Source organism: Pantherophis guttatus, chromosome 1 (assembly GCF_059756535.1).
Source record: "Pantherophis guttatus breed Tessera chromosome 1, ASM5975653v1, whole genome shotgun sequence".
NCBI classification, from domain to species: Eukaryota; Metazoa; Chordata; class Lepidosauria; order Squamata; family Colubridae; genus Pantherophis; species Pantherophis guttatus.
The window spans coordinates 6893658-6914443 of NC_142063.1; the positions used below are offsets into that span (position 1 = coordinate 6893658).

At 38.8% G+C, this 20786-nt stretch overlaps 1 protein-coding gene across 1 annotated transcript in view; it reads left to right on the top strand.

Annotated features, from left to right (window-relative positions):
* Nucleotides 1–20786, top strand: part of LOC148116292 (vomeronasal type-2 receptor 26-like) — a 48711-nt gene that overhangs the window by 6702 nt on the left and 21223 nt on the right. The window contains exon 6 of the mRNA XM_087890473.1: nucleotides 3921–4065. Coding sequence (XP_087746599.1) covers nucleotides 3921–4065 — 145 coding nt within the window. The remainder of the gene's footprint in view (nucleotides 1–3920; nucleotides 4066–20786) is intronic.

The window sequence follows — 20786 nt, forward strand, 5'->3', positions numbered from 1 at the left end:
AAGGTCATCCAGGGCATGAGCGTCATCCCAGCTTCCTAACTAAAGTCAGGAGCCATTTGCCAATCACACAGTCCTGTGACATTAGGTCAATTAAAGGTGACAACAAGCACCTTGAATGGTGACTTGGAGGAATGTGGGAGCCACTGCAGCTCATGGAACAAAAGTCTATCCTGGGTGAACGTAGAAATGTCCAAAATTGTGAGCACCACTTCATTTTGGAGCAGCTGCAGTTTCCAAGGGGTCTTCAAGGGTAACTCCAAGGGGAGAACATTTCAGTAGTCCAGATGGGAAGTGAACAAGGCATGACTGACTTGGAGCAGGACCACCAGCCCTGGGTAGAGCACAATTGGTATGTGGATTATAACATCTCCATTTCCATCAGATGGCATGTGAGGAACAGAAACATAGGAGAAATGTGTGGAAATTGGCCCAAATTGGCAAACTTGAAATCTCTGGTGTTCAAAAAAAAAAAAAAAAAAAAACTTTATCAAAATTCCTACGGGAACGTAACTAATATGTTTTTTATTAAGAGAATACTTTTTTTTTGATGAAGATAGTAACAATAGAAGGGTGGAGAAATAACAAGAGATTTGTTAATTACAAATATGTATGCTTACATCATCTATTACTTATGCATATATGAGCTTCTCCTTTCTAAAATGGAAAAGTCTGAGTGCATCCTTTGGTCTTCAAGAGTTTCTGCTATTAATTTCCAGACAGGATTTATCTAGGTTGCACCCTTAACAATAAAAACTACTGTGAGACGTGATTATTGGTTTACGGTGCTGCATTTCATCCTACTGTTGTTTTGGGAGGGAGGGGGCCTGAAGGATTAAGCAGTTGTAATAGCCACACAAGCATTACAAATAGTCCTTATTGAGCAATGATGATGAAAAAATAACTTTGCAACCTATCCACATTGACAACATTCACAGGTATGTAAAGCATACAAAAACTCAAGGCATAATTGTTGCAACGGTTTCACTTCTCAAAAACGTCTGGCATGATTTTTGGAAACAGCCACCAGCAACCCCATTCAATTGTGATCAGCTGGAAAATGGTGGCCACTTCTGTAATTCTGCAATGCAGCCATGTGACCAAGTGACCCATTCTGCTGCCCTCATGTAGTCTATGCAGCGTTGCAGAAAGTGCTCACGCTGGGTGGAGTTTCAGGTGGGTGTCAACATCAGTGATTTTTGGCCTATGGCAGTGGTTCTCAGCATGTGGTCCGCTGACCCTGGGGTGCCATAACATCATAAAAAGGGGTCTATGAAGGCTTGAAGAAATGTTATGATTTAAATCTTGAGTTAAGTGTTGGAGAGTGGTAGCCACGGTCCATGGTCACAAGAGATATTTGAAGGGGGGCCGTAGTAACGACAACGTTGAGAATCACTAGCTTATTAGCTTGGTATTTGGCAGGGGTTGAGTTAGTGAAGTATTTAAGCATTCTTTAGGCTCATATTTAAGCATTGTTTAGGCTCATTGTTTTGGCTAACCCCACAGTCAACTGTGAAATGCCTTCCAGAGCCCCAGACATTGAGGTTGCTCTGCAGCAGGAAGGTTGGTACAGTGGCAACTATCCCAACTGGTCCTGTGAATGAATCTTCAAAAAAAGAAATTCATACCTGGCAATTTGGGGAGCAGCACCCCAAAAGACCAAAAGAGACCCAGATGACAATTGCTACCCTTAGGCTACAGCAACAGAAATTTGCAAGTCTTTCCAAAAAATTGCAGTTAATATCCTGAGATGCTTCCTCAAATTATATTTCTGCCTTGGGCCACTATTCCCAAGTATCCCTCCTATTATCTAACCAAACTAGGTGTCAGCCTCCGCCTTTATATTACTTACTTGCTCGGCTGCCATTGTAATGGGGGGAGGGGGGAGCTGTCTGGATATTTGGGAGGAGGGAATTGAGCTGGTGGAGTAAATGAAGAAAGTTTTTCCTCAGCGTTTCTCTGCAGCTGGGAAGGGCACTGATAACCAGTCAAGGTCAACCGTCCTGGCATACCAGGAGGATGGAGCCATTGGAAGCTGCACCCCATATGACCCCTTGGGGGGATGTGGATTGGATAATCCTGACTGAACCATTGCGGGGAGGGTTTGAAGGATGCTTTCTATATGCGATTTTCGCACTTATTGCCTCAGACCTTGATTTTCTTTGGTTGCATTCAGTTCATACTCAGTAAAAGTACCTTTCTCTATGAAAATGGAGTCGGGGTTTTTCTTTCTTGAGTACTGAAAGGAGGCATACCTGACACTAGGGCATAAGCCAAAATCCATCTTGTGTGCAGGGGTCACTTTCATGTAGGTCAACTACACAGCTTCCCCATGACTCCATCTGCTCTGAGAATTACAAGAGACACAAACATGTTTTCCATTCTGCTGCATGAAGAGAAGCTGTTGCTAAGGGGATAGGACAATGGCTCTTCCCTGCAATTATCAGAAGAACAGTCATTCTTCATGCATCCCCTGTGGATTTCCAGACACAAAGATCTTCCAGGATAAAACCTGCTTTAAAAAACATCTCTGAGTTCACCAGATGGGGGGCAGAACGTGTCACCTTAGCCTGTCTTGCAAAAAGCTCATTCCTGGGTTTGAAGAGTCTCACATGCCTTTGTTTCCTCCATGGTCACAGCCTAAACACAGGTAAGAGGAAGCACTGTTGATATAAATTTGTCCTGGTGCCATCCAGGAGGCACAGGTGGTGTCTGATCTGCTAAAGAACCAGTGAGATTTCAGGAGCAACCTTCAGATCAGTTTCTGCATAAACCTTGATTTCTGTTCTAGGAGGGAAGGAGATAAGAATGACCGGGCAGGAGTCATGCTACTGATGATGCTTCTGATGCTCTTCTGGCTCCTGGCTCCAATTACATCAAAGAGACTGCAAACAATATGTGCGCTCAGGGATTATATCCAGTTAGGAAAAAACTACATTAGGCCTGGTGATCTCATTATTGGTGGGAATTTGCCCTTGGGAACTACTTTAAAATCTCCTGTCCCAGACTTTAATGCACTGAATCATCTTCTACAGAATACGTAAGTTTAAGCTGGACAGGAAACATGGAGATAATTATTATCTTTACTTTAAATTCAGGGACTTGTTTCAGAAATACTTCTTCTAGTATTCACACTGTCCTGATGTGCACATTTTGTGCTTTTCTCAGTAAATTGGCAAGCTCTTAATATATCCTGGAATTCTCAACCTCTTTATCTGATGATAAACAACAAGATGATAAACAACAAAAATGAAGAGTGAAGCTGTGCTGGCCTAGTGAAGAAGTCAAATTATAATATTAATCTGAATAATTTGTGGTAGAAAATTCAAATAAACGTTCAAGGTGTTACAAAAATCCCTCTTGGCAATTGGAATCAGCATTGCTGATGAATAATAGCCTTCAATAAATATATGAGGTGACCTCCCACTGCAGTCCTGTGCTCAACAATGTTTACCACACCCGAAGAAGCTGCTCCAAGAGAGACTTTAAATAATTACATTGAAAGCGGAGCATTTGCAAAGGGTTACAGCCATTGCAGCAAAGCGAATATGGCAGGGATGATAGAGTATAAAACAGTCCATGATATCTATGGAAAGGCTTGTCTCCTTTCTCACAAAGTCATCCAAGTTTAGTCAAGGGAAATCCTTTGAAAAAACCCAAACCCAATAAAATTTGGGAGTTTCTGCCCCCTAAAGTGCCCCCAAACAGTGAAGCAAATTCTAGAGACATGCACAAGCTTTCCTGTTATTTCTCCAAAGTTTTTCTCAGTACAGTCTCATCATCACCAGTAACTACCAGCAGTTCCTTGCATTGATTTTTGCTGTCTCTGAGGTCAATAAGGATTTTCTTCTGCTTCCCAACATCACCCTTGGCTTCCACATCTATGGCCATTTCCAGAGGGAGATATTTATTTCTTTAAACAGCCTCTCCATACTCTTCTCACGAGGCCAAGTGGTTCCAGGGTACAAATGCGACCTGCAGGACACTCTGCTGTCCATCATTGGTGGTCTCAATGCCAAGTTCTCAAGGCTGATGGCTTCCATCTTCAGTGTCTTTAAGGTCCCACAGGTAAGAGAATTCTCTAGCATACAGTATGGAGTAGACAAAGATCAAAAGCACACACAGAAGCCAAGATGAAGCTAAAAGTAGTTTTTTGGGGGGATGGGGAATATAATGAGCTTTTGACTCTTAGATTATTCTTTATTAAAGGGTAGCCATCAATTTAGTGCCATTCTCTGTATCAGGTTGTTGGTTTCTTCTCTTGACTTCTGATGTACCACAACCAATAAAAATGGCTAAGAAGGGAAGAAGATGAAGTTTGCCAGTCAAAGTCAGTCAGTCCGACTGGAGGGCCATCAACCACACAATGGTCACGACTAAAGTCACCATAAAACTTTTACTTTGTCTTTGAAAAAAGAATCTCTTCTTCTCCAGCTCGGTGTTGGCTTTGAGTTCTCTCAGGGAGAGAGAAGAGTTTATCCTTCCTTCTTCCGGATTAATCCCAAGGAATCTCCTCAGTATGTGGGTTTAGTCCAGCTGCTCCTGCACTTCCAGTGGAACTGGGTTGGTCTTCTGGCCCCTGAAGATGACAGGGGAGAACGTTTCGTCTCAACTCTGACGCCAATGCTCCAGGAGAAGGAGATCTGCCTGGCCTTCACTCTCATTCTGAAACCTGATAATTTTGAAATCACTCTGAAGAAGTTTATTCTCAATTTCCCTACTTTGTCTAAAACAGAAGTGTTTATTCTGTTTGCAGATTCACTTGTTACTATCACTGTAATAGGGGCGGTAATTTTTTTTGAAAAAGTCAAAAAAGTATCATTTTGGAAAGTTTGTATCTTCACTTCCCATTGGAAACTTGGTGTGGACAGACCTGAATACACATTGCAATATATAAATCTTTTGCATGGGGTCTTGCATTTTAGGGACCACTCCAGGGATGTCTCAGAATTCAGCCACTTCCTCCTGTCTTTAGACCCCTTGAACCCCCAAGGAGATGTCTTTCTCCCTCCATGGTGGGAAAGAGTCTTTGGCTGCAAGATCCATAAATCAGGAAAGATCCCTCCAAAGGGGAGAAAACAATGTACAGGAAAGGAGAATTTGCAGAATCTGCCCAATTACACTTTTGAAAAAAGAATGACAGGAGAAAGTTACAATATCTACAATGCCATTTATGCTCTGGCACATGCGTTACATGTAATGCATGGATCCAGAGTTGGACCGACCATGATGAGGCTTGGAAAGAGGATCTCAAATGTCCAGCCATGGCAGGTAATTCCAGTGGCTTTTGACTCATGGCTTTTGAATCATGTTGTGATAGAAACGACAATGTCTCATTTGTAGCTCTAGCCCACATACTCCTATTTCTAAAGGTCTCTTTTATTTCAGATTCTTCTCTATTTGAGCAACGTGCAATTCAACAACAGTGCTGGAGATGAAGTCTCCTTCTCAGAAGATAGACTGGGATCTGCTCGTTTTGATCTTCTTAACTGGGTTTTCCTCCCCAATCGATCTTTTGAACCCATAAAAGTTGGGCATGTAAATCCTGAGGCTCCCCCTGGCCAAGATTTCACCATTAACTCTGATGGAATCATCTGGGCCACAAAGGTGAGCTGCAAGGAAATGTTGTAAGTTCATGGAAAGATTCATTCTCTTCCTGAGATGCAGAATATCTTCCTAACTTGAAAAATAATCAATTGAGTCAGAAATTATGGTAGTTATTTGGTGAGAAATCCACTTTGCATGTTACACCTTTGAGGTCAGATTTGTTTCATTCCACAAAGAGTTAGGCTTGGGAACAACATCTGCTTGAAACACAGGATTACAATTACAATTACAATTACAGTAAGCAACAGTGTTTTCCATGGACCATTGTCACTTAGTTGTATCCTCATGGTTCTTTCCCGAAATACTCAGCTGAACAGAGGTCTTTGGAAAAAATACAGAACTACTCATAAAGCATACTATAAGTTATATATAACCCTATAATTAGATATATAGATACCTATATCTATATTTATATTTATAGGTGTATAGATTAATTAGACCTAAACCTTTATATATAGTGTTGTTATTGTTGTTGTTGTTGTTGTTGTTGTTATTATTATTTAATTTTTAGTGAGATTCACAGCCTTTGAGGCTGGTTAATAGCTCAGCAGCTCGAGTCCTAACCAAGGACCTAGGAACTGTTAAGGTATCGTCAGAGGATGTAAGCTGTTCCGAGTAAGGTGGTTTTTTTGTAAAGTCAAAATGTTCAAGTCCGGTAAATTTAGAATTTCTAAATAGCGGGGTAGCCCTTTGGGTATTGCTCCAAGGGCTCCAATTACAATCGGGACAACACATGATTTCTTTTTCCACAGTCGCTCAACTTCAATTTGCAAGTCCCGGTACTTTGTGATTTTTTCTTGCTGCTTATCTTCAATCCGTGCATCACCAGGTATTGCAATGTCAATGAACCATACTTTTTTCTTTTCAACTATTGTTATGTCAGGTGTGTTGTGGACCAAGTGCCTGCCAGTCTGAATTCTGAAGTCCCACAAGATCTTGAGTTTCTCATTCTCTAAAACTTTCTCAACCTGATGTTCCCAGTGGTTTTTGATGTACTCAAATCCAAACTTCTGGCACAATTTCCAGTGAATGATCTTAGCAACACGGTCATGGCATTGTAGGTAGTCAGTTTGTGAAATTTTGCTGCACCCACTGATCAGGTGGTCGACTGTCTCATCTTTCTCATTGCAGAGGCGGCATTTGCTGTTGGTGGTAACATATTGAATTTTTGCCTTCATGCAGTTTGTGGCTAGGGCTTGTTCTTGAGCTGCCAAAATAAAGCTTTCTGTTTCTTTTTTCAGTACTCCTGATCTTAACCAATTCCAAGTTAGTTTCTGGTCAGCTTTGCCTTCAATACTTTTCAAGTATTGGCCATGCTTTTCCAATTTTCTGCTTGCTGCTCAATTACTTCTTTCTTATATTCTGCTTTTGTTTTAGTTGTCATTAAAAGGCCTCCTTTATTTACTTCCTTAATCATTGGTTCTTCACTTTTCTGGATGTAATCATTCAAGCTGGGTTTTTCTTCTTCCACAGTCTGCTTTACTTTTACAAGTAAGTCCTCGACCACCCTCTGCTCTTGGTAAATATAATCGGTCAACATCACTTTTAGGGTGCAAGGTATGATTTATTGTCATAAGCTTCCTTGTTTTTCTGTCCAAATTGTCTAACTCCATCTGGGTCCAGTCAATTATTCCTGCAGAGTATCGAATCACAGGTATAGCCCAGGTATTTATGGCTTTTATGATGTTTCTGTCACTGCGTCAAATTTGGGCTGAATTAGAAAATTGCTACAGGCCTATCTCAATTGAATCTTCATGTTTACTCATGTCTGAACTCCATGGTTCGAGATTGAAACCCGGTGAACAAATTGGAGGACATTTGACCAAACTGAAAGGTCTGAGAACAGAATTGAGAGAAAGAGGCCATAACATTGAAGATATTCAAATGATCAGCATCATTATTAACTCTTTGAATTATGAATGGAAAGATGCTGTTACAAAAATTAACCAAGTCCCTATTGCTCAACGCACAGTGGACAATGTCTGTAGACTTTTAATTGAAGAAGAGGCATTCATGTTGGCCACACCACACTTGAGAGGACCACCCGCATCAAGAGCTCCAGCTAGGCGCCCCTTCTGAGGAAGGACCTATGCTCCAAGGATGCCAAGATGCAACACCTGCAATCGTGTGGGACACGCCACCTGGGATTGTCCCCAACGAGTTCCAGCTCCCGTCACGTACCAGCCCAGAGGAACAGATTCCAGAGGCAGAGGCAGAGGCGGTAGACAAGGTCGTCGTGGTCCCCGGCATGATCCACAAACTCCACTCGCCACATTGGCTTTAACCAATGATCCACAATCTCAACCAGAGTATGACAGACGACTCCTGTGGACTTTGGACAGTGGTGCAGCATTGCATGTTACCTACAGAAAGGAACTTTTCACAGAGATGCACGAGCCTGAACCAGAACTACGTGAACTTTATTCTTTTTCAAATCATCCTTGTCAGGTCAAAGGAAAAGGAACTGTTTATGTTGAAGAGCTCGATGCATTGATTCCTGATGTTTATTACATACCAACAGCAACCAGTAATTTGCTTAGTCAGTGTCACTTGTCTAGAATGTTAAAGTTCCAGGTTCACCACCTTGAAAAAACAAGTTACATAGTTAAAGATGGAGATATTGTTGCTGAAATCATATTAATTGGTGGTGTTTATTACTTAAAGCCAAAGCCTAAACCGCAAACACAGGCAAGTATGCAAACTCCAAAAAGGGAATGCACAGGCCCAGAGAGAGATGCTCCAGAGAGAGATCCTGTTGCTATTCCTAAGGGTCCTAGAGCCAACAAAAAGAGAATTGGTAAACAGGTTGCTCAGAGCAAGCCTGAGGTTCCGCATAAAAATGTTAATGTTGAGAATTCACTAACTGGTAAACCTTTGCATTCCAGGTGTATCCACAAATGGCATAGAAGATTGGGGCATGCCAGTTTCCGTGTTCTTAGGAAGATGCCGGAGTTCGCAAAAGGTTTGGATCTAAAGGGGTGTAAGGTGTTTTTGGATTGCGCTGTATGCAAGAAGGCCAAATCCAAAGCAGCAGCCATTCCCAAATGCGCTACACGCCTGTCAACATGCATTTTTGATTTGGTTCACATTGACATAGTTGGTCCTTTCCCGCCATCATTTGGTGGTAGAAAATATTTTCTAACAATTGTTGATAATTACTCTAGATATGGATATGTATATCCTATGAAAGAAAAATCAGAGACTTTTTAGATCTTTAAAGACTTTGCAACCCTTGTTTCTACCCAACACCAAGTTCGCATCGCCAGAATCCAGAGTGATCGTGGTGCCGAGTTCATGTCTCAGCGTTTCCAGGACTGGATGCGTAAGAATGGAATTATTCATCAGACTTCACCCCCTTACACACCGGCTCATCATGGAGTCGCAGAACGAAGACAAGGGGTCCTGCAAACCATGATGCGTTGTCTCCTAGAAGACGCCAACCTTGATATGATATACTGGGGTGAAGCTATCAAGTATGCAAATTACATTGTAAACCGTACTTGGAGCAGTGTAACAAATCAGACTCCTTTCTTCATGTTGTATGGCTACAAGCCCGATCTTAAAAACATTCATATTTTTGGTTCATATGCTACGGTGAACATTCCCTTAGCTCAAAGAAGAAAAGGAAGTCCAGCAGCAAAGAGACTGAGATTTATGGGTATTGATGATAACTCAAAATGGAGCAGATTTATTGACTCTAAACATGCAATTGTGATTTCCCAATCTGCTAATTTTGAAGAAGATATTGATTGGTCCAGGATTCATTCCAATGATCCTGGAGTTTATTTTCCCAGAGATGATACTGCTGATGCTACGCAGATTGATGATCAAGATTCCACTGATTCTTCTCAACCCGATGTTCCGTCTTTGCAAGCCGCGGATGCTGACGCTAGCGACGAAAGTGAGGACGAGGACGAAGAAGAAGAAGACTGGACAGTTGTCCCGAGACGTTCCAAGAGGGCCACAAAAGGAATCCCTCCACAACGATATTCTTGGCAACTGACAAAAGCACCCTTGCCTTTGATTTGCAATGTTACACTTCCACCTGATAATTTCATGCAAATCAAGCAGCTCCCTGATTCAGAGCAAGACAAATGGTATGATGCAATGCAGGTTGAAATGGACAGTCTAAAGAAACTCAAAGTATTTACACCTGCAAAACCTTCAGCAAACAAAAAGATCATTGGCACTCGATGGGTCTACAGAATCAAAAAGAAACCAAATGGTGAGTCATTGTACAAAGCCAGACTTGTAGCTCAGGGTTTCGCTCAACGTTATCCTGAGGACTACACAAATACTTACTCACCGACAGTCAGAACTGAGGGTGTAAAAATTGCTTTAGCAACTGCAACTATCCTTGGTTTAGAAGTTTTCCAGTTTGATGTTGACACGGCTTATCTACATGCAGACCTAGATGAAGAGATCTACGTGAGAAGTCCTCCAGGATTCCGACAGCAAGAAGGGGATACCTGGTTCCTAAACAAAAGTCTCTATGGTTTGAAACAATCTGGTTTAATGTGGTACTTATGCCTTACTGACAAACTAAATTCAATGGGCTTTATTAAGTCCGAAACTGATGAGTGCGTGTTCACAAAAAGATCTAACAATGCATATGAGATAGTTCTTGTTTATGTTGATGATATTGTTTATATTGGTCCAAATAAGCAAATGAGTGAAATTTTTGCCAAAGCTTTGCAGAGATTCTTCACATTGAAATCATTAGATCACATTAGCACTTATTTAGGTGTTCAGATTGAAAAGACACAGAAGGGGTTTAGTCTTTCACAAGAAGATAAAATTGAACAAGTTTTGCATCATTGCAACATGAAAGATGCTAACACAACAAAGACACCCATGCAAACAGATTTTCACAGCTTGACACAAGAAGAAAGTCCTGAGTTCGAGGATCAAACACTTTATCGTTCAGTCATTGGGTCACTGTTATACATTAGTAGTTGGACCAGACCCGACATTGCACTTAGTGTTAATCTCTTATCTCGACACGTAGGTAAGGCAAAACAGTTTCATTAGACATGTATTAAGAAATTACTGAGATACCTAAAATACACCAAACACATGAAGTTATTGTTAGAACCAACACATACTGATTATGCAGAATTATGTTGTTATGCAGATTCTGATTGGGCAAGTGATAAGAAATCACATAAAAGTACTTCAGGTTATATGATGTTCTTAAATGGATGTCCTGTTTATTGGCAAGTACGTAAACAGAATTTTGTTTCTTGTTCATCTACTGAAGCTGAATATGCTTGTGTTTCAGATGCATGTAATTCTCTAACTTGGTTTGATGCTTTAGTCACAGATATCTGGACACACCCGATCCGACCGATCACCGTGATGGAAGACAATGAATCGGTGGTTTATATTTCTGAATCTCATTTTACAGGTTCTAGGTCCAGACACATTGACATCCATTATCAAAACATAAAACATTTAGTGAAAAAAGGTTTTGTCAAAATGCAATATGTATCTACACATGATCAAATTGCTGATATGCTCAACAAACCACTTCCAGCAGCTCAACACGAGTATCTGCGTGAGAAGATGTGCCTTATTTGATGATGTACTGATATTCGCTCAACTGGCAAAGAAGGGGAATGTCACTGCGTTATTTTATTTCCCAGCTGAGCTTCATTATTTCTGGACTGTCAGACTCTCCGTAGCTTTGCCAACTTCTTATCAGTAAGCTACTACGCATGTCCATCCACCCACATTCCTTCACACACTCTTTCCTTTGTTCTCTTGCCACGGGTGCCGGTTGCTGAAAGGCAGCTGGCCCAAATTACTTCCAAAACGTAACAATTTACTTTTCTTAGTTAGTGAGGTGTTTTATTTTCTTTATAACAAATAAATGAGTTTTATTAGAAACCTTTCTCGCGTTTCTTTTCGGAATATTGCAAACAAGGATAAGCCTCGATTCATCTCCTCTAAACCAGGGTAATTAGTCCCAGAGCCAAACATGGGATTAATAAATGCCCTGACAGTTTCCTCCACTCAGTTTGGACATTAAAATCTTACAAATTCACCGAATGTACTTGGCTGAAGTTAATTCCTTGACTTTATTATGCATTAAGTCAGAGGCCTCTAAAATCCCCAAGTACTTGTAGCCTTCTTCTGATTTTACTGCCTTTATCATTTCCTCATTCTCTAGTTCTATTCCATCCTCTTCTATGATCTTGCCTGCTTTGGTTGCTATTGTTGCACATTTGTCAATTCCAAACTGCATACCAATGTCTTGGCTGAATTCTTTTGTGTTTTCAATTAATAAGTTCAATTATTGTTGTTGTTGTTGTTGTTGTTGTTGTTGTTATCCATACTAGAAGGTTTGAATTAACTACAGCTTGTAAGATGATCTTGACAGTCTGGACTGGAATGATAAGAAAGCAGATGTGCAAGAGAGAGAGATTGAATTGTTAACTTTGTGCCACATCTCAATTTCTATTTTCTCTGTTTTGCCTTTTTACTTACTTTTCTGACCTTTTTTGAAGTACTTTGTTTTGGATTGGTTTTGTTGGAACTCTTCTTGGCTTTTTTTCTTCTTCTCTCTCTGCATGATTGGAAAAGAAGTGGCCTATATAGAATTTGGATTAAGACAAGAAGAGCCTGAAGAAATTTTGTTTGCTTTTTTTTTTTCACTTTTACCTTTCTCTTTGCTCCTAAAATTATTATTTTTTTGGTATATTGTTTTTGAGGGGGTGATTGATTCTTTCCCCCCTCCCTCATTTTTAATTTTTTCTAATCTACCCAATGGGGAGGATTAAATATTTGGATTACAAATAAACCATAAGTGGATTACAAATTTATCTTATACAGTGTCATGAAGAAATTTACAGCACATCTGCATCCAACAGCAAGTCCATTAACGTCAGAAACACAAAAAATATCAGAGTCGATGGAGTTAAAGAATTTTATGCAGTCACTACATGATGATTTGAAACAGGAAGAAACAATATGGTATCATCTTAGAATATCCCAAATTAGAGAAGCTTCATCTATCTCTCACCCACCAAAAGAAAAGAGTAGTATATATTAAAGAATGGGTAAAATCCAAGCAAATTTATTCCGATGAAGATGGAAGAATCCTAATGGTTGAAATAGTAATAAACCAGAAACAAACATTGCTCATGGTAATCTATGCACCAAATAATAACCAAGAGGAACTCTACCATAAACTACATGGGAAATTAATAGAGACAAGATATGAAAACATGTTTAGAGGGTCATTTTAATGCAGTGGTGGATAAGAAGAAAGTCTACACAAGCAAATAATAATAATAATAATAATAATAATAATAATAATAATAATAATAATAATAATAATAATAATAATAATAATGATAATAATAATAATAATAAAAATAAAAATAATAAAAATAAGAAGAAGAGAAGAACATTACCAAATACATTCCTGGAGATGGTACAAGAACTAAACTTGCAAGATACGTGGAGACAGCTAAATTCGAAAAAGAATCAATACACCTTTTATTCAAACCCTCCTAAATCATGATCATGGATTGACATGATTTGGATGAACCCAGAATTGGGAAAAGACATAGAGGAAATAGAAATTACGACAAATACCTGGGCAGATCATAACCCTCTGGAAGTGAAATGGAAAGGCATGAAAAGAAGAAGATGGACGTTGAACCAAAAAATCTTGAAAGAGAAAGCCTATGTCCAAATGATAGAAAAAGAGTTGAAACTATTTTTTAGAGAAAATAAGAAAGAGCAAACATAATTGCAAAACCTGTGGGATACCACTAAGGGATACATTCGAGGACTATCGATAGAGTACGTAGCCCAAAGAAATAAGGAAAGGAGGCGACAACAAACTATACTCGAGGAAGAATGTAGGAAAGTGGAGCTAACATTACAAAAAGAACCACAGAATGATAAAATTAAAGAAGAAAGGGCTCTAGTCAAACACAAAATAAACTTATTGGCACAGGAAGAAAGGGCACAAAATATAAAAATGGTGAAACATTTTTTTTTTGAACATGCAAACAAACCAGAGAGATGGCTGGCCTATGAATTAAAGAAAGAGAATGGAAATCTACATTATCAAACGGAAGGAAAAAAAAAACATTACACTTTTTTTTGAGGATTTGTATAGTCAAGAAGATATATCGGAAGAGAATATAAAACTGTATTTAAGGGAGAAAGCACTAACTACAATACCGGAAATTAAAAGAGAAATGCTGAACGATAAAATAACCTTGATGGAATTAAAAGAGGCAATAAAAAAAATAAAAATAAATAAAACACAGGGACCCGATGGACTTCCCGCGAAACTATACAAAAATGTGCAAGAACCATTGGAGACAATTCTGCTGGAATTATATAATGAAGCCTTGGCAGAAGCCAAATTATCAGGAACCTGGTCCGAGGCATACATCACATTAATATTAAAAGAGGACACAGACCACCAACAGACTAAAAACTGTTTTTACCAATTTCGCTTCTAAATGCCGACTATAAAATATTTGCTGCCATAATTTCAGAAAGAGTCAAAAGAATATTAAATGAAATCATTCAAACAGATCAAAATGGTTTTCTACCAAAAAGGCAAATTAGAAATAATACAAGAATGGTAATGAATGTTTTGGAATTTTATGAGGGGCACCCCAAGAAACAAGGAGCTTGATATTTTTAGATGCGCAAAAAGCCTTTGACAACCTAAATTGGCAGTTTCTTATCCAGCAGTTAAAAAATATGAATTTGGGGGGAAATTTTGTGAGGATGATAACTGCAATATATTCTACTCAAACAGCAAATGTAATATTAAATGGGGAAACAACAGGGAAAATCAACATAGCTAAGGGTGTAAGACAGGGATGCCCATTGTCACCTCTACTCTTTATTCTATTGTTAGAGATATTACTAACACATATTAGACAAGAACCAGGAATAAAAGGAGTAAAAATTAAAAAAGAAGAATATAAACTACAGGCGTTTGCGGACGACTTAGTGTTCTTTATAGAGGAGCCTCTGGAAACTGGAACAAAATTAATACAAGAAATAGAAGAATTTGGCAAAGTGGCAGGACTTAAAATAAATAAGGATAAAACAAAAATAATAACTAAAAGACTTACTGAAAGCCAGAAAAGTGAACTGGAGAGGAAATTGAAAATATAGATAACTAAAAAGGGTAAATATTTTGGAATTTGGTTGATGGCAAAATGCTCCTCAATAAAAGAGGATAATTATAGTAAATTGTTTCATCAAATAAAAAAAGATTTAGACACCTGGCGGAAACTACAACTATCATTAATAGGAAGAATTGCCACAATCAAAATGAATATATTACCAAAAATTTTATATCTATTTCAAACAATATAGATTTTTTTTTTTTGAAGAGCTGAATAAATGTCTGCAAACATTTTTTTTTTTGAAGAGCTGAATAAAGTAATAACTAAATTTGTCTGGCTAGGGAAGAAACCCAGAATAAAATTAAAGCTATATTACCAAGCAGCAGCCCTAACATGTAAAGGATTGGATAAATTTTAAAAAAACAAGAGGATATTGATATTGGAAGGACATGATTTGCAATTAGGGTGGCATGAATTGATCTGGGAAGGGAAAAGTAAAGTACATACATATTTTCAGAGACACCAGGTGAGAGAAGCACTTTTATATGTATGGAGGAAAATAAAGAAAAACCATTATACTCTTTATTATATATAAAGAGTATAATGAAATATATAATAAAGAATTGAGATATCTGATTGTGAATGTATTAATAGCGGCTAGGATTGGAAAAATGAGAAAATACCAATGCAGGATGAAGTTATTAAGAAAATAATGGAATGTGCTGAAATGAGCAAATAGACATTTGAAATTGGAGAACAAGAAGATAAACAATATTATAAAATATGGGACCTATTTTATCAATGGCTAGATAAAAAAATATGGAAATGAAATATGGTAGAGATTTTCACAATATAAGATTTGTAGAACTATGTGAAGTATAACATATAGATGTATGACTACTGGATAGATTTAAGAGGATGAAATGAAAGTTATAATAAAAATTAGAATAAGAAAATGGTTAGAAGAAATTACGAATCATCGAATTCAGTTAAAACCAGAATTATTTCTATTAGGGATAATAGTAAGAAAATTCAATATATCATATTGCATGTAACAACAGTGGCCAGAATTGACTATCACAAAACTGGAAACACCCTCTGAGAGAATGGTGATTAAAAAGGTGATAGGTTGCACTGAGATAGACAGGTTAACATTGGAATTAAAAGAAAGAGGAGAATTGGAATATTATTTAGTCTGGGAAATGTGGTAGAAATGGCTAGAGAACAGATGTAAAGATTAAATATGAAGGTAGCTAGAGAGAAATATTAAAGATAATGTATATAATTAAAGGAAGAATAAGGAATGTTATGTATGTTATGTATGTATGAATATTATCAATGCTGGAATGCTGAAAAAATTGTAAATGTGATATAAAATGATGAGATATGTTTAATAAAAACAATACACACACACACACACACACACACATAAAAAATTAAAATATCGGGTGTTTTCCCGCATCATTATAAATAAGTTGGTTAAAATATTTAAAATCCTGGTTAAAATCCCAGCTTAAAATCTTCTAAAATTCCTTACAGAGCACTCTGCAAGGTCCTTTAAAACCTCAACTAAAATCCTACCAGTGACTTTAAAAGTTTTTCTTAAAGCAACATTTCGACAGGCTCACACCCTATCCTCTTCAGGGTGTAATATATATATATTATTCGGGTTTTCTCCTGCATAAAATTGGAAGTGTCTTGGCGATGTTTCGATGAAGTCTCATTCGTCATCTTCAGGCTGGTGTTTGAGCACGAAGCCAAAAACACCAGCCTGAAGATGACGAATGAGACTTCATCAAAACGTCGCCAAGACACTTCCAATTTTACGCGGGAGAAAACCCAAATAACCAAAGACTTACATACAAACACCCGCGAAAACCTCTGCAGGCTGTGATCCCAGTTCCAATCTCCCACGTCCATAGGTCTTTCAGGAATTCCATTGGCCTGAATCCCTCAGGACTGTTCTTGATTTGTGATAGACATTGGCAATCTACTTCTTTAGAAGAGAATCTAAACATAGAAATCGGAATAAGGAAGAGAAATGGGAATGGGGGGGGGCATGAATGCACATGGTTCATTGGTTAAGTAACTTCAAATACTTCTCTTTCAGACCATCCCCTCTGCCAGGTGTGGCATCAGGAGGTGCCATGCAGGAGAGAGGAGAAGAGTTCCAGAGGGCGAGCAGGTTTGCTGCTACCAGTGTGATGCTTGCGCAGAAGGGACCATTTCTAATCAGACAGGTAGAGCAGACTTTAAATGTTAATCTTCCAGAATCCAGGCATTCATTAAATCAATATATTTTTGTGATTGTGTCATTTTCGATAAGATTGACATGCAATCATATTTTTCAGGAGAACTTTCAGTTTATAGATCTAAACTGTCCTGGCCACAGAGGCCACCTTTCCCAACTCTCAGCAAGGATAGTTTGAGGGCACAATTTATGAGTCCCCCAACATCCATTTCGGCTTCCAGTTTCACATCCAATTGGGAAACCAACTTTCAATCTTTTGAAAGTGGGGTATGCAGTCTTTTTATTATTCAGAATATGCTCCTTCCTTCAGCACTATCAACCTCTGAGGAAATAGACCAGCCAAAAAAAGAGGAGACCCACCTATTTATGTCTCTTTGATACAGCAGGAGGGAGGGGAAAAAACTGAACTAACAGATTTGACCTACAAAGCAGAGAGATTAAGGCTATATGGTTAATGGATAATGTACACAAAAACAAAACAGCAGCATTCCTGGATAACAGATCTGTCTGTCTTCTTTTTGTTCCATTATAAAATAGCGGAAAAAACAGGCAGGAATCTCAAATTGAAAGCCTCATTACTCATGGAGGTACAGAGTTAATGGATAGCTGGAACTCAATCCTTGTCTCTCACTAATCTAGTCCCAGGATCATCATAAATGAAGGATGATTTGCTCATTTTGATGCCCCATAAATAGCACAGGGGATTATTTCATTACTCCCTTGGTAGGAAGGACAATAGCAGAAAGGAAACTCTCATATCATTTATGCGGGAGGGACAATGTGCATGGTAGTTGCTCAAGAAATTCTTAGAAAAAACTTTTGATTTCAGATGCAGCTCACTGTGAACCCTGCCCAGAAGACCAATTTCCCAACAAGGACAAGGACCAATGCATTGCCAAGAAGCTACACTTCCTTGCTTATCAAGACACCCTGGGATACATTTTGGTTTTTCTTGCTCTTTTTCTCTCTGTGATCACTTCTGCAGTCCTGGTGATTTTCTATAAACATCATGACACACCAATTGTCAAGGCCAACAACCGAGATCTCACTTACATCCTCCTGGTTTCCCTCCTGCTCTGTTTCCTCTGTTCCTTCCTTTTCATTGGTCAACCTGGGAAGCTCACCTGTCTCTTCCAACAATCTGCCTTTGCCATTCTCTTTTCCCTGGCAGTTTCTTCTGTGTTGGCAAAAACTGTCATGGTGGTTCTAGCCTTCATGGCCACCAAGCCAGGGAACAGGACAAGGAAACTCTTAGGAAAACCACTGACCAACTCCATTGTCATAGCCTGTCCCCTGATCCAAGCAGTCTTTTGTGTCACCTGGCTGGTAACCTCTCCCCCATTTCTTAACTTGGACTTCCACTCCTTGTTTGGAGAGACCATCTTGGAATGTAAGGAAGGCTCAGCTTTAATGTTTTACATTGTCCTCATCTATCTAGCTTTTTTGGCCCTTGTAAGTTTCACAGTGGCATTTCTAGCTAGGAAATTGCCTGATAGTTTTAATGAAGCCAAGTTCATTACTTTCAGCATGCTGGTTTTTTGCAGTGTTTGGATCTCCTTCCTCCCTACTTATCTGAGCACCAAAGGGAAGTCCATGGTGGCCGTGGAGATCTTCTCCATTTTGGCCTCTGGAGCTGCTCTCTTGGCTTGTATCTTTTTCCCCAAATGCTACATTATTCTGCTGAGGCCCGATCTGAATTGTAGAGAAAATATAGTAAGAAACAAAAATGTCTAACTAATGCAAGGAGTTGCCTCATTTATATTTGTCTTTGTGGCATGTTTAGAATGTGATAAGATTTCTAATAAATGATGACAGAAAGGAGGAATTTGTCCATAAAAGAATTCCTTCTGAAGTTCTGCAACTGCTTACAATATTCCAGTGGTCAGTTTTTTTCTTTTTTGTGTTTTCAAGGTGTCCTTAGTGAGTTCCAAAGCCCTTGTTATTAAAGATGTGTTTATTATTTCAGATATTTCTAAGTTTATATGGATCAGGAAAAAACCAAGAATTAGATAGAAACTACTGCAAGATGCTTAGGAAAAAGTGGGGGTTACCAGATCTGAAATTGTATTTTGAGGCATGTTGTCTGGCCTGGTTAAAAGACTTGATGAACTACCAAAATAAGAGGCTACTTGAATTAGAGGGCCACGAATTAAGGTTTGGATGGCACAGTTATTTATGGTATGATAAAGTTAAAGTTAATGTTTATTTATTCATTTATTTATTTTGTCGCATTTCTATTCCGCCCCACTCCCAAGGGACTCTGGGCAGCATAGAATGTTGATTTTAGTAATCACTTTGCTAGACGTGCAATACTAAGAGTTTGGAATAAATATAAAACAAGGTTCTATACGAAGTTGCCTCTTTGGGTGTCCCCACAAGAAGCTTTTTTAAGAAAATAAATGGTGGCAAAGACAGACTGCTGGACGTATGGTAAAATATTATCTTTCAACTCTGGTGAAGATACATTAAAGTTGAGGGAAGAACTTGAATTGGAAGGTTATGTTTGCCATTGGTTTACATATCAAGAACTGAAAGAATAATTTAAATAAAAAAAAAAGTTGTGGGTTTGATTTTGCTAAGAATGAATTGGAAATCTTACTGTGTGGTAGTGATGAGCATATTATTGCTAAGATTTATAAAATGTTATTGAACTTGAATTTGGAAAGTGACCATGTAAAACATTGTATGATTCTCTGGGTAAGGAATTTTGGATATAATGTGATGCTTGAACAATAGGAAAATATGTGGATGAAATTTACACTAAACTGTAATTAAAAACAAAAATTTTATAAGATCATGTATCGCTAGCATTTAACACCGGATAAGTTATGCAGAATGCATAAAGGCATTTCAAATGAATTTGTAAAGGAATTTACAAATTCCTTTTATAGTGGAGATGTGTTAAGAAATTTTAGAGTAAGATTCATACTATAATACAGAATATTATTAAAAAGAAAATAAAAATGAAACCAGAAACTTTTCCTTTGGGTTTAATGGAAAAAGACTTGGAGAAAAATTTTGATCTTATATATGTTGACAGCAGCAAAACTATTGTACGCACAAAAATGGAAGGACGCTTATGGACGAATGGCTACAGAAGCTGATGGAGTTGGCAGACATTTCCTAAATGTCTAAGCTGGGACAGGCCTGACATTCTGTCCACCAGCAAGGCAAGCAAAGGCATTATGCAACCTGTGGTCCCAACTGGAGAGCCATAGATGATGCTTCCTAAATCAGAGGCACTGCCCCTCCAGGAGAGATTGATTTTTTTTTCCTCCCAGATAATTATACAGAGAGCACAGTCCTGCCCTGCATTGACAGCAGGCTACAGCTTGTGGGCCCCTCTTTGCAAACTGCACACCTCAGTCCCTGGAATTGATCAGCAAACTGAAGCTCTGGATTGGCTGCTGCATGGTGGGAACAGAAGCTGTCTGGCCCATGTGCTCACCCTTTGCATTGAACCAAAGTGGGGCAGCTCAAAGGGAGTCAAAAGGCCATCATGATCACTCCTGCCACAGCCTGGGGAATCCAGTTTGCAAAGAGGGGAGCATCAACCATAGCAGCTAGGGAGGGGTGAATGCCATGGGTCAGCTGGGGTGAGGGGGCTGGGATGAAGTGGATGTAGCCAATTGTCCTAGACTACACAGTGACCATGTTCACAGGTCTATAATGCATAAAAAATGATGTAGTTCCATAAGTGATGGGACAGATTCGCTTAGCAAGCACTTCCAGCATGATTTTGGTAGCAGCCACCAGTGGCCTCATCCAGTTGTGGTCCCTTGGAATATGGTGGCCGCTTCTGTCATTGCACCAGGTGGCCC